This window comes from Hemibagrus wyckioides, linkage group LG17 (genome assembly GCF_019097595.1).
Source record: "Hemibagrus wyckioides isolate EC202008001 linkage group LG17, SWU_Hwy_1.0, whole genome shotgun sequence".
Classification (NCBI taxonomy): domain Eukaryota; kingdom Metazoa; phylum Chordata; class Actinopteri; order Siluriformes; family Bagridae; genus Hemibagrus; species Hemibagrus wyckioides.
In genome coordinates, this window is record NC_080726.1 from 6,514,996 (window position 1) to 6,528,245 (window position 13,250).

At 36.7% G+C, this 13,250-nt stretch overlaps 1 protein-coding gene across 1 annotated transcript in view; it reads right to left on the bottom strand.

The window, feature by feature from the left end:
- Positions 1 to 9,075, bottom strand: part of b3glcta (beta 3-glucosyltransferase a) — a 158,182-nt gene extending 149,107 nt beyond the window's left edge. Inside the window, exon 1 of the mRNA XM_058414233.1 lies at positions 8,927 to 9,075. Within this exon, the coding sequence (XP_058270216.1) occupies positions 8,927 to 8,978 (52 nt within the window). The 5' untranslated portion in view covers positions 8,979 to 9,075. The remainder of the gene's footprint in view (positions 1 to 8,926) is intronic.
- Between the last annotated feature and the right edge of the window lie 4,175 nt (positions 9,076 to 13,250).

Below are 13,250 nucleotides of genomic sequence, written 5' to 3' on the forward strand. Positions count from 1 at the left end.
CCTATCACAGTTCCACGCTGGAATTCACTGAGCTCCTGAGAGCGACCCATTCTTTCACAAATGTTTGTAAAAACAGTCTGCATGCCTAGGTGCTTGATTTTATACACCTGTGGCCATGGAAGTGATTGGAACACCTGATTCTGATTATTTGGATGGGTGAGCGAATACTTTTGGCAATATAGTGTATTTTCGGTTCCTGTTTTGTCCCGTCACGTTTATTGGGTTAAATTTTGTCTCGAGTAAGTGAAATGCATTTCTATGTGGCATTTGGCTGGACCTGAGCAGTTAAACTGTATCTGTTCACTCTAGCAGTCAAAACACTAAATTCTGTAGGTGCTGAATATTATAAGGTCAGAAAAAAATCTCCATCTGCAAGACGTCCTATAAAATACCTCTACATGCATGCATGAAAAGAGAGAGAGAGAGAGAGAGAGAGAGAGAGATCTGAGTGTAAAGAAATCATTTCTCCGCTTTCTTGCTCTGGTTTATTAAATATAATTATAATATCTGCACAGAGTTCCAGCTTATTAAAAATATGCATATAGTTTGTAAATCAACGATATTCTAAAGCCTGTTCTGACTGCTCTGAATTACATTTAACTTTCAGAAGGTTTGAATTTTAATCGGAACCACAACAGTATTAACCAGCACAATGGAATAAACTGCTGTAATGAAGACGTGCAATGCATGCAGAATATGTATTTCATGGTGTCAGTGATACCTTTTAACTGCATCGGACTGTTTATAATGGACCTGAGCTCGAGCAGTGAGTGAGCAGATGCACTCACCTCCTTTTTTCAGAAGATAAAAACATTTAAAACTTATTGAAATATTTTGTTGATCAGAGGAGTGAAAGATACACTAAAAACAGTGAAAGTACTTCATTCAAATGTGTACACTGATTCAGCATGAATGAACCAGCATTTTTTTTAACAGAAGTTTCTTTCTTTTTTCTTCTTCTTTCTTTCTTTTTTAAACACCACAAACATGCCCTGGAATAAAATCAAACTTGACCCTCTCACCCTAGCACAAGATCAAACCCAACACCTTGGCAGCCTAATGCTTCACCTACACGCTAAAATTACTTGAATAGATCAGATAGATAAAGGATTGGTCCACTTTATTGCTCATTTATGCAGGTCTCTATTCAGACAATCATGTGGAAGCAGCACAACGCATAAAATCGTGCAGATACAGGTCCAGTGCTTCAGCTAATGTTCACATCAAACATCAGAATGGGGGAAAGTGTCATCTCTATGACTAATCATGGCATGGTTGTTGATGCCAGTTCAGTTTTCAAACAATACCATCCCCAGGCCTCTGCAATCTACATCACCCACGTAGTCTGGCATTTAAGATGATTTTGGAGCTTTATTTCCATTAAAATGGTTCTCAGATGATGCTACAGAGCTTGTTATGTTCCAATCCATTATCTGCCAGGTCAGAAACTTTTTATTCAATCAAATTTTTGTGAGAACGTAAAACATTAAGAAATTAATTTATACTTAAGTTATGATACACCTGTAGTACATTTTGTTTATAATATTAAACCCTTTGTTTGTAGCAATTTCTGATTTATTTGGTTTTAACCAGAGAAAACTGTGCATTGTTTTGCAATTGTTATGAATGAGAAATAAAGAAAAACAAACCTTGTCAGTCATTTTTCTTCATTTAAATTTAGTTTCAACTTGCATCGCATTCAAATTGCATTCTATACTGAACAAATGCACTGTTACACCTCGAGAAAATACATAAAATAAAAACATTTACTCAGTAAATATCCAGCCAAAGATGTACTTAAGTGAAAGTAAATTTCAAATGTACCGAAGTAAGTAAAAATCAATAAGTCAAATGTTTTTTTCATTGATAAATTTAAGATAAATGATGTGTTTTCAAGTGAAATGTAACTTTTTATTATATGTTCCTTTGAGTTAAGTTTTGGCGATTGGCTTGTTAGTCTAAAATATGTAACTTTTTCCCCCTAATGAATCATTTGTTGTTTTTGCATTGTGTTTTTGGATCATTGTCCTGCTGCATAATAAAGTTCCTTCCAACTATCATGAGTTACATCATCAATCATAACTTACAAATCAATAATGATTATTGAGACTGTTCCATTAGCTGTGGTGTAAGCTCAAGATGTGGCGCTACCAACAACATGCTTGACTGATGAGCTTGTATGTCTTCAATATTCCAACTCTAAAACAGCCATTTAAATAAAGGCAATTTTCTTTAAATCTACAGTGGAAGAGTGCCTTGGATCACATATTTTGCATTATAGTGTTTCCCTACGAAAATCAAATTCATAGTGCACCCCAGATTTGTTTTTTTTTTTTTATTCCTGTCTTTCTCTTTTGCATGTTTCTTAACCAGTTCTCACACTTTAAAAAATCCTCTAATGCCCTATAAGTGAAAAAAAGGAAAAAAATGCATTTAAAGATTTCATTCTGACTTCATCCCACAAACATCATAGACCCACTGACAGCTAGGATCTGATTACAAACTGAATTGCTTATGCTGAAATCCATTTCCACATGGCAAAGTATATCATACTTGCACTGAGAAAAATTTATTTAACATTTAGTAGATTGTATATTTTATTTAATTTTACTTGTGAGTTCAAATTAAATCTGCTTTTGGCTCAATTGTAAAAAAAAAAAATAAAAAAAATAAAATTTAATAACCAAATATTTTTATATTATTATTTTTATTATTATTTAAAATAACTGCATATAATTTATAATAATAATAATAATAATAATAATAATAATAATACGAAGAAGAAGAAAATCACAAATGTGTGTGTGTGTATCCCAAATCTTGTTCCTTTTTGCCCTTGTGGAAAAATCTATATTTATATATTTAAGTTAATAAAATGTACATCCACAGCTACACAAATTAAACTTTTGCAACTGCTTAAAAATTTATTCAGTTCAAAAATACATATTTTGTAGCTAGCATAGATTTAGATATTTTCAGGGAGACTGCATTTTTTTTTTTTTAACACTGCATTTCTTAAACTTGCCCCTTAACCAATATTAATTCAGCAGGAAAATATCCTAGATATCTCAAGATTATAGTCTATATAAACATGAAATTTTGCTGAAATATACATATTATGTTTTCCTATATGCTGTATATCACATGCACTATTAGGTGAACTTATGTAAATTATTGATCTTAAGGCAGCTTATGAAGTTTCCATAGATTTTTTTTCTCCATTTCATTTACCCTCTCTGGTCTGATTATTGAATTGGCCATATGGCTCGGGGGGAAAAGAGAAGAAAAAAGAAAATAAAGCAATGAAAACAGAATGTTTACAGGCTAATGGACTGAGAAATATGTCCTTACACTCTTTATAGGAATGAACCAAGCATCAGTAGTAAGCATAAAAAAGTAACTTGCAATCAGTCATTCGTGTTAGTTCCCTATCTTGTCCTCCAAGAGCAAGAAATTCATTTTAGCTAAAACTTCAACAAAATGTGGTTGAATATCCCTGCAAGGTAAACATGCCTCTCTGTAGCGAAAGCAGCCCTACATGAGCAAAAGTCTCTATTACAAGTATGACAACAATGAGTACAAGAGACTATACAAATTACACCTAGATGCATTTTTTCTGGTCAACTGGAGTAATTTTCTCTCTTCCCGTCAGCTACTTTAACAGCTCAATGTTATTTTTTTCCATCTCCCATCCATGTCATTTGAGGTATATGCTTCCCCCACATATATAAGCTTATAAACATAAAAGCAAGATTTAACCTAAATAATTCAGCTGCTTTCAGACTTTCAGCCCCTAGTTTTCTTCGCTTATCAAATGCCTCGGCAGTCTCAGGCTAAATCCCCCAGGTCTTGAGACAAATCCAGACTCTGCCTCTCAATGATAAGCAATCCAGAACTGCATTCCTGTAGCCAATGTGATTTCATGCCACCCCGGTTTACTGCACTCGATGCTGTACTCTTCATTCAGCACATCAATTATTCACCTGTTAAACGTGTAAAGCTTGATGTATCAATATCATTGCAAATTGCTCTAGGACAAGCTTCAGGAAGCTATTTCCTAACAGAAAAGACCAGACGGCTGTTATTTTTGATCGCCATTACACAGGAATCTGTACTCAAGCATGACAACTTGAGCTATTTAGTGCTACATAAAGCAATGCTTTTAAATCCTACTTTATATAAAGTCCCCTCCAAAACTGTTGGAACAGCGAGGCCAAGTTAGAAACGAGCGTTTAGGATTTCAGCTTTTATATTTGCATGTCCATTGCTTGCAATAACTAAGACTCACTGACCAAACAGTTGGTATCTGCTTTGGTGAGGCTAATTCCAGGATTTTACCCCAGGCAATTTCAGTTCTTGCTGTTTTAGGGGGTTTCTCCCTACAGTCTCTTCTTCAGAAGGTGAAATTCTGCTCATTTGGTTTAAGGTCTAGTAATTCAATTGGTTAGTCTAAAACCTTTCAGTTTTTTTCCCAGATGAAGTCCTTTGTTGTGGTGGCAGTGTGTTTTGGTTGACTACCCTGCTGCATAATAAAGTTCCTACCATTTAGACTGGATGCATTTCTCTATAAATTGGGAAAACTACAGAATTTTTCTGTAGACTTCTGAATTCCGGGATGTGGTAGCCTAGTAGTTAAGGGTTGTACAAGTGATCTGAAGGTTGTGAGTTTGAATCCCAGGTCCACCAAGCTACCACTGCTGGGCCCGTGAGCAAGGCCCTTAAACCTCAGTTGCTCAGTTGAATGTAAGCGAAAATGTAAGTCACTCTGGATAAGGGTGACTGCCAAATGCCAGATATGTACAAGTAAATTAATTCATAATGGCTTACAACATAAGTAAAGATTAGTGAGTCTGTTTAAGAAGCAGCATTGCAAGCCTAAGCCATGCCACTACCTCCAACATGTTTCACAGATGAGTTTGTATCTTTTGGATCATAAGCAGATCCTTTTTCCACATTTTGGCCTTTCTATTACCTTCTTAGAGGTTTATCTTGGTTCCAGAATTTTTGTGGCTCATCTCTGTATCTCTGAATTCCAATCTGGCCTTCAGATTCTTACTGCTGGTGAGCGGTTTACACATCTTATAGTTCTTGTCATGTGGCCACTTTATTTCTGCTCTTGAAGTCTGCTTAGAACATTAGATTGTGAGACCTGCTCTTTGGAGGTTGTTGGTGAATCCTGTTTCTGGGTTTTCTTCACACCTTTCACAAGTTTTCAGTCATCAGCTGTTTACCTTGGCTGACCTGTTCGGAGTCTGTTGCTCGGTACACCATTGTTTTCTTCCTTTTTCAGAACATTCCTAATCCAAATCTTTTTACTGGTGGTGCCCAATGTTCGTGCCAATTCCCTGGACTGGTTCTCCTTCTTTTCTCAGCTTCAGAAAGGCTTGCATTTCGCCCAGAGACAGCTACCATGATCTTCATTTTGGCTAATTCTTTTAAACAACAAACAGTCTTAACAGGTGAAACTGAAATCGTATAACATGTTCTGTCACAAAATTGTAAATTTATAAAAGTTTAAATTCCAAATTCTCTTCTCATATTCATCTTTTGAACTCAAGCCAAAACGTCTTCAGTCTACAGCAAAAACAAACTGGCCTTGCTGTTCCAATAGTCTCTGAAGGGACAGTGTTCGGTCCTGCTTGTGTCTGCTTCAACAGGCCAAAAATAAAAACTAACTGCAGTTGTCTATGATTATGCACTGTACAGCCAAGACATTTGTCGTAAATATTCTGCCTGTTATAAATAATAAACTAGGGGTGTTGAGACTTCTTTGCAAAACAAAGCTGAAATAGACTTAGCAAATGCCCTTTGGGGAAAAGTGTGAGTGAGAAGTGTGTAAAAATAGTGAAGAAAAAAACTGCTGTTTTAACACATCATGATGATGATGATTAAGGTTACAATTAGCAGGAATTAAACTCTTTTCTGTTCAGCAGCCATAAGTGTGACAGTATTTATTGTGGTTAGGGCTTAAGCAACAGTTAATTTTTATTGGAACAATCAGATTAGATTTCAGGGAAGTATATGCCATGCCATGCCATGCCATGATTTAGCATGACAGCATATCGGTCTGATCCAGCATATGTAGGTAATGTGCCATCAACAGAGTCTGTTGATGGCGGAAACATGAGGAAAAGTGTTTAGATTTTGATTCTTGCTGCAACAGGAAGAGGACCAAACATTGCCCCCTGAGGAACTCCAGTAGCAAAGCTGTGTGCTCTCTAATAATATTAAACTGTACCTTTCTTTGTCACTGGAGTATCCTGAAAAGTACATGTTTATGGTATATTTCACCTGGAAACGTTACTGTACATTACAGCAATTAGTGTAATTTTATAGCATGAAGGAGACAAGAAAAGCTACAGCTTAGTAATATTTTTTTTCTGAGAGTGTGGGATGATAAAACTGATCATTGTTAGCTTAAGTCTTTAAGTTTTAGTTTTAAATAACTTTTATTATAAAAAAAAAAAGGTTATGATTTGCATTTATATAAGTCTTAGGCTTTCAGAAATGTTTAATTAACTGTTTTGTAATAAAGGTTTTTAGGCAATAAACTGCCTGGAGAGATAACATCGTGATCATGCTGCACTTGTTTCCTGTTCCTTATAAATCAGAACATGATGTCCCTCACTTTTGTTTGTACAAACTAGGGTGTTGTTGCAAGCAGGGACCTGAGAAATGCCAACATGCTCAAGACAGAAAATTGAAAACACCAGAATACAGAATGTCACTGCTTCAGTACGGCTTTCCTTCACACACCACCCACACTTGGATCTCCAATGCAACCAGATGGAATCCTGATTCCAGAGCAAAGATGCATAGAGTCGATCCTTTGAGAATACATTTTAAAAAGTTCTTATGCAGCCTTTGTTTTTCACCTTGTGTCATATTCAGCAGCAAATAATGCAGCTTGTACTTTATCTTCACAGTTTATTAAACTGACACAGTATGCCTTCTCATAAAAACTGCTTCATCCTACTCTTTACTGAGTATGTTGCAATTCCATAAATTAGCTGTAATAAATGCAGGACAGCAGATATCTGTAAGGTTTTTGCTGCCATATGGGCTATTTTAATCCCATTTGGCTGGAAAATGGTGTGGGACCCGGAAAACAGCCAATAATTTGGCAAAGTTGAATTTTGGACTGGCTTACAATTAATTGGAAAGCTTTTAAAACTGTGAATGGGCTGGAAACAGTCAATCCAATCTCGAAAACCCTGGTGCTGGGATATTTTTTGGCCAGTTCTGGTTGAGATACAAACAAAACAAGAGCTTATTAAACACACAAAAGAGCATAGCAGTAGGATTAAAATTTTAGCAATTTAGGTGGTTTACAAACTAGCATTGCAATATGTGGTTAAAGAAAAAAATTCAGTATTCATTAAACTCTTGTGCTGATTTACACCAACTGTGTTTACAAGAAAACTGTACTGAAACACTGTCAGCTTTTCGAGATTGTATAAGATATAGTTTATTTGCCGAGCACCAAATTGCAATTCTTACCTAAACATGTTGGGTTTTAACCAGCATTCACTGAATACTTTGCTTTTTTTTTTCTGTATAGCCGTACTGAACAGTGCATCACAATACATCAGTCCATGATTCTGTAATACACATATTGTGTAGTATACCAGACTAGCATACAACAGCAAGATTTAGGAGTTCATATTTAGTATATTAGCATTTTATTAGTCCAAGGAAAATGCAGTGTTCAGTGAACTCAGTGATGATTAACACCCTCAGTGTATAAATAAACGCTGCTGGAATTCCTTTGAGAGCATTTCTGTAGAGTGTAGAAAAATATAAACGATAGTTAAAGTTGCTAAGCAAACCAAGAAAGTATTCAGACTCAAATTAATTCCTACAATCACAATGTTCATTAAAATATATCACTGAAAACACCATTAATAAATAGTGTGTCTGAAGAACACTTTAATCCTGTGTTTGCATACTAAACATGAAGAGTGAAACAGCACACATTCACAGGGTTTATGTGTGCTCATGTACTATTTTATGCTGGTAGTATGCATTTAAAAAAGAAAAGTGGTATGTTCAATTAACGCTTAATCCACACATTTAAATGAAATTCGACACATTTTCACAAAGAATTGAACTCCGAGATGGATATCCCTATCTAATTTTATAGTCTCCAGAAATGTGTCGAGCTACAACGTACGTTTAAACACAGTGCGTGTTCATCAACACCAAGACTTCATTGAACACTGCATTGTTCTTTTTAAGCATTTTACCATTACCATACCGAATAGCGCACCAAAACACCTAAATCCTGTGGTTACACATTATGTAGTATGTCAAAATAGTGCACAAGCATAAGATTGGTGTCATGATGCACTACTCTGCAGAGAAAAAGAAAAATGCTGCCTTCAATGAAGCCTCAGTGCTGAATGAATTCACAGTGTTTAAATGAACATTGTAATCCAAGACTGTTGGAATTCATTCAACTCTAAGGAATGTGTGGTTTCGTTATACTCCATAACCAAGCTGTCAAAAAACAATATTGTGCCGTTTTCACCCATGCACTGAACTCAGCATTATAAGTTATAAGCAAGACACTACATAAGCTATAATTTGTCACAGTGTCACATTTACACTTTACAGTTCACAGCTATTATTGAAGTAGTCAACTTGTACACCAAACCATCCGACTGGCTACAGTAACAATTCGATCCACTTCCTGCAATAAGCGTTTGCAACATTGAAACAAGTTGCTCCTTTTTTGACATAATAAAATAATTTGACATCTGACCCGCGGTGCAAAGTTATTCTGCACTTCCTGTACCATTTCTTTTGCTGAAAAAAAAAAAGTGCATGAATGTCGAAAGGCAAAAAGCACTAGCTGACAACCAAAAGTAGCGCGTGCACACACTTCTACTGTAATAAAGGCTTCAGATGACTGCAACACACTTACCGAGTGAGTAAAACATAAATGCTGTTGCTTTGTATCCGAAAGGAACCATCATTACAGACACTTAGTTCACCCTGAGAGATCCCCGGTAAACTGCCTGCACTCCGTTATCAGAGTCGGGATTCAACGCCAGGGTGATTCTGCACACGCGCTTCCTGTTAGGGAGGGAAAAAAAGGAAAGGAAAGAAAAAAAATCGCGTCTCAGTGGCGCCCTCTGCTGGAAACATTTTATGACTCTTACTGTAACAGCTGGATTACTTGTCGAAGTGGTTTTGGTGTTGTTTGTTACAGACTTTCTTACTCTCTTAGCATAATGGTCTCTGGTTTCCTCTCCCCACCCAGGTACATGAATATAGGTGGGTTAGCTATACTACATTTCCTCTTAGATATGAATGTATGTTCATGTGCATGGTGATTGGACTAGTGTCACATCTGGGGTGTATTTTCCCACTCTGCACATAGCATTCCTGGGATTGGCTCTGGATCCACTGCACTCCTGACCAGGATAAAATGCTTACTGAAAAGGAATGATGTAATATTCATTGTAACAATTATAGTTTTATTCCTGAACATTCCACAGATAGAGATCAACCTAGTAACATTATTTTTTTTAATGATTTAGCTTTAGAATAAGCACTGTAAACAATTAAAATATCATTATATAATACAGAAATACAGCAATCAATACTAGATGATATTACTACTACTACTACTACTACTACTACTACTACTACTACTAATAATAATAATAATAATAATAATAATAATAATAATAATAATAATTGCTTCATGTCTGGAAGAAGAATACTGGACTTGGGGCTGAGCTGACTGTTCTAATATTTTACCGGCACCAACTGGAATGAAGAAAATTCTGAAAAGTTGGCAGAATGAACCTATAAACAGGAGAAAAGATAGGCCCACTTCCAATTTCCTACTGAAGCCTAGCAAAAATAACAAGTCTGTTTTCTCTCTCTTGGTATTACTGAGATATAGCCTCAGTGTCCTGGGAAACAGTCAGGTGTCATGGCTGTGCAGAGTTTTCATGTCAGATCTCAGAACTGTTACATCTCAGTGGTGATGAGCCGACACTATACACCATGAGCCAATATTATTACTGGTGTAATATTTGGTTTACTAGCAGGACAGCTGTCAAACGCTAGGACTGCTAGCCAAAGGATTGGTACTTCTTGATAGATAGATAGATAGATAGATAGATAGATAGATAGATAGATAGATAGATAGATAGATAGATAGATAGATAGATACACTATATTGCCAAAAGTATTTGCTCACCCATCCAAATAATCAGAATCAGGTGTTCCAATCACTTCCATGGCCACAGGTGTATAAAATCAAGCACCTAGGCATGCAGACTGTTTTTACAAACATTTGGGAAAGAATGGGTCGCTCTCAGGAGCTCAGTGAATTCCAGCGTGGAACTGTGATAGGATGCCACCTGTGCAACAAATCCAGTCGTGAAATTTCCTCGCTCCTAAATATTCCAGTCAACTGTCAGCTGTATTATAAGAACGTGGAAGTGTTTGGGAACGACAGCAACTCAGCCATGAAGTGGTAGGCCACGTAAACTGACGGAGCGGGGTCAGCGGATGCTGAGGCGCCTAGTGCGAAGAGTTCGCCAACTTTCTGCAGAGTCAATCGCTACAGACCTCCAAACTTCATGTGGCCTTCAGATTAGCTCAAGAACAGTGCGCAGAGAGCTTCATGGAATGGGTTTCCATGGCCAAGCAGCTGCATCCAAGCCATACATCACCAAGTGCAATGCAAAGCGTCGGATGCAGTGGTGTAAAGCACGCCGCCACTGGACTCTAGAGCAGTGGAGACGCGTTCTCTGGAGTGACGAATCGCGCTTCTCCATCTGGCAATCTGATGGACGAGTCTGGGTTTGGCGGTTGCCAGGAGAACGGTACTTGTCTGACTGCATTGTGCCAAGTGTAAAGTTTGGTGGAGGGGGGATTATGGTGTGGGGTTGTTTTTCAGGAGCTGGGCCTGGCCCCTTAGTTCCAGTGAAAGGAACTCTGAATGCTTCGGCATACCAAGACATTTTGGACAATTCCATGCTCCCAACTTTGTGGGAACAGTTTGGAGCTGGCCCCTTCCTCTTCCAACATGACTGTGCACCAGTGCACAAAGCAAGGTCCATAAAGACATGGATGACAGAGTCTGGTGTGGATGAACTTGACTGGCCTGCACAGAGTCCTGACCTCAACCCGATAGAACACCTTTGGGATGAATTAGAGCGGAGACTGAGAGCCAGGCCTTCTGAAGAATGGTCAAAAATTCCCATAAACACACTCCTAAACCTTGTGGACAGCCTTCCCAGAAGAGTTGAAGCTGTTATAGCTGCAAAGGGTTGACCGACGTCATATTGAACCCTATGGATTAGGAATGGGATGTCACTTAAGTTCATATGCGAGTCAAGGCAGGTGAGTGAATACTTTTGGCAATATAGTGTAGATAGATAGACTGGGTATCAAGAGATAGACACTTCACCCCCAAATAATTACCCTAAATAACCCTAAATTAGTTTATTGGCAGCTGTATAGATAGATAGACTGGGTATCAAGAGATAGACACTTCACCCCCAAATAATTACCCTAAATAACCCTAAATTAGTTTATTGGCAGCTGTATAGATAGATAGATAGATAGATAGATAGATAGATAGATAGATAGATAGATAGATAGATAGATAGATAGATAGATAGATAGATAGATAGATAGATAGATAGATAGATAGATAGATAGATAGATAGATTACAGCTTGTAGTCTATTAAAGATGGTGTACACCAGCTAGGCATTGAAAGAAAACATGCCAGTGGGTCGACTGGTGGCATTAAACTGATATGAAAGATGTGTTGTGCAGGATGTTTAGGAAAATTCTTACTGAAGATAAATGAATAAATGAATGGATGGATGGATGGATGGATGGATGGATGAAATCTGATCTAGGAGATCTATAACACAGGCCAATCACTGATAAGATGTCACAGCTGTGACACTGAAATGGCTGAGTGTATTCTGCTGGCATAGCACAATTGTAGAGGTTTTTAAACATCTCAGTGTCAAACATGAATAACGGCAGTTCAGATAACAGCCTTCTTGTGCTCACAACATAAATAGATAAACAGTGCATGGGAAAAATGAACTACAGTCTTTAACCACACACTTCCAAGGTAAAACAACTTATGTAGGAGTTTCAATAAAATAAATAATTACAGCTATACAGCACTATAAAGCCACACTGAACTTTTATGTACTTGTATCAGCATCACACATCGCCGCTTCAGTGTAACGGATGTGCAAAGAATGATTCTCAGCTCAAATAATAAGTGGTCAGATGGTGCATTTCCATTCCTGGGTGAGTGTCTAGCTACAGCTGTATGTATATTAACAGTGTTTTCTGTGTTAAAGTTTGATATTTTCCAGTTTCCCATCAATAGATAAATGATTTTATTAAACAGCTCTTTAATAGCCTGCTTTAAAGTCATGTTGTTTCTAATAAATCTGTCGTGTAGATGGCGTCTAATGGCTGGGCTGTGTTCCAATCCAGTGGCTGTCAGCCTAATTTGAGACAATTTAATGATCAGAGAAGGAATTATGACTAAGTTAGAGATTTATTGTTCCATGTCAATGATTATATTCTTACTGTAGTTTAATGGTGCCAGAAGTGTTAATGAGTCAGCATAGCTTGCTGTATAAAACATTTGAACAAGCAACTCCAATCAATTCGTATTATCAAAAAATGTGCTTTATATAACAAAATGATAGTTGAGAACAACACTGAGATAAAAAAAAAAAGGATTAACCAAACAGGTTGTTTCAAGAAAATGTCATACATAAATAGCAATTTGTGTTTCTATGTTATATCTGGTTGTCTATAAATATTAGTTAATCATCTGTAGTTGTGTTTAAATATCAGCTTCACATCTTCCAGAAAATAAATCTGGCCTGTTGGGAAAAAAAACAACATGCTCATCAGCTCAATTAATGAAACCAATGGAGAACCACAGCAATCATACCACACCAATCTACTAGCAATTAAAAGCTTTAATTTATTCATGAAGAACATTCCACGATTAACAGTTTATAGTTGCATTTAATGTTGTGGAACATTCCTTACTTTATCACTTACATTATAGTAGCTAGTCTAGTCTAGCTAGTCAAATTCTTTTTATAAATAAATAAATATATAAATCAGTGAACTAATTAATTAATTAATAATAACCACAAAATTTGTTACGTTATTGAGAAATTAACTTATTGACTATGACAAAGCACTTATACCGGAGACTCCTTCAATAAAGAA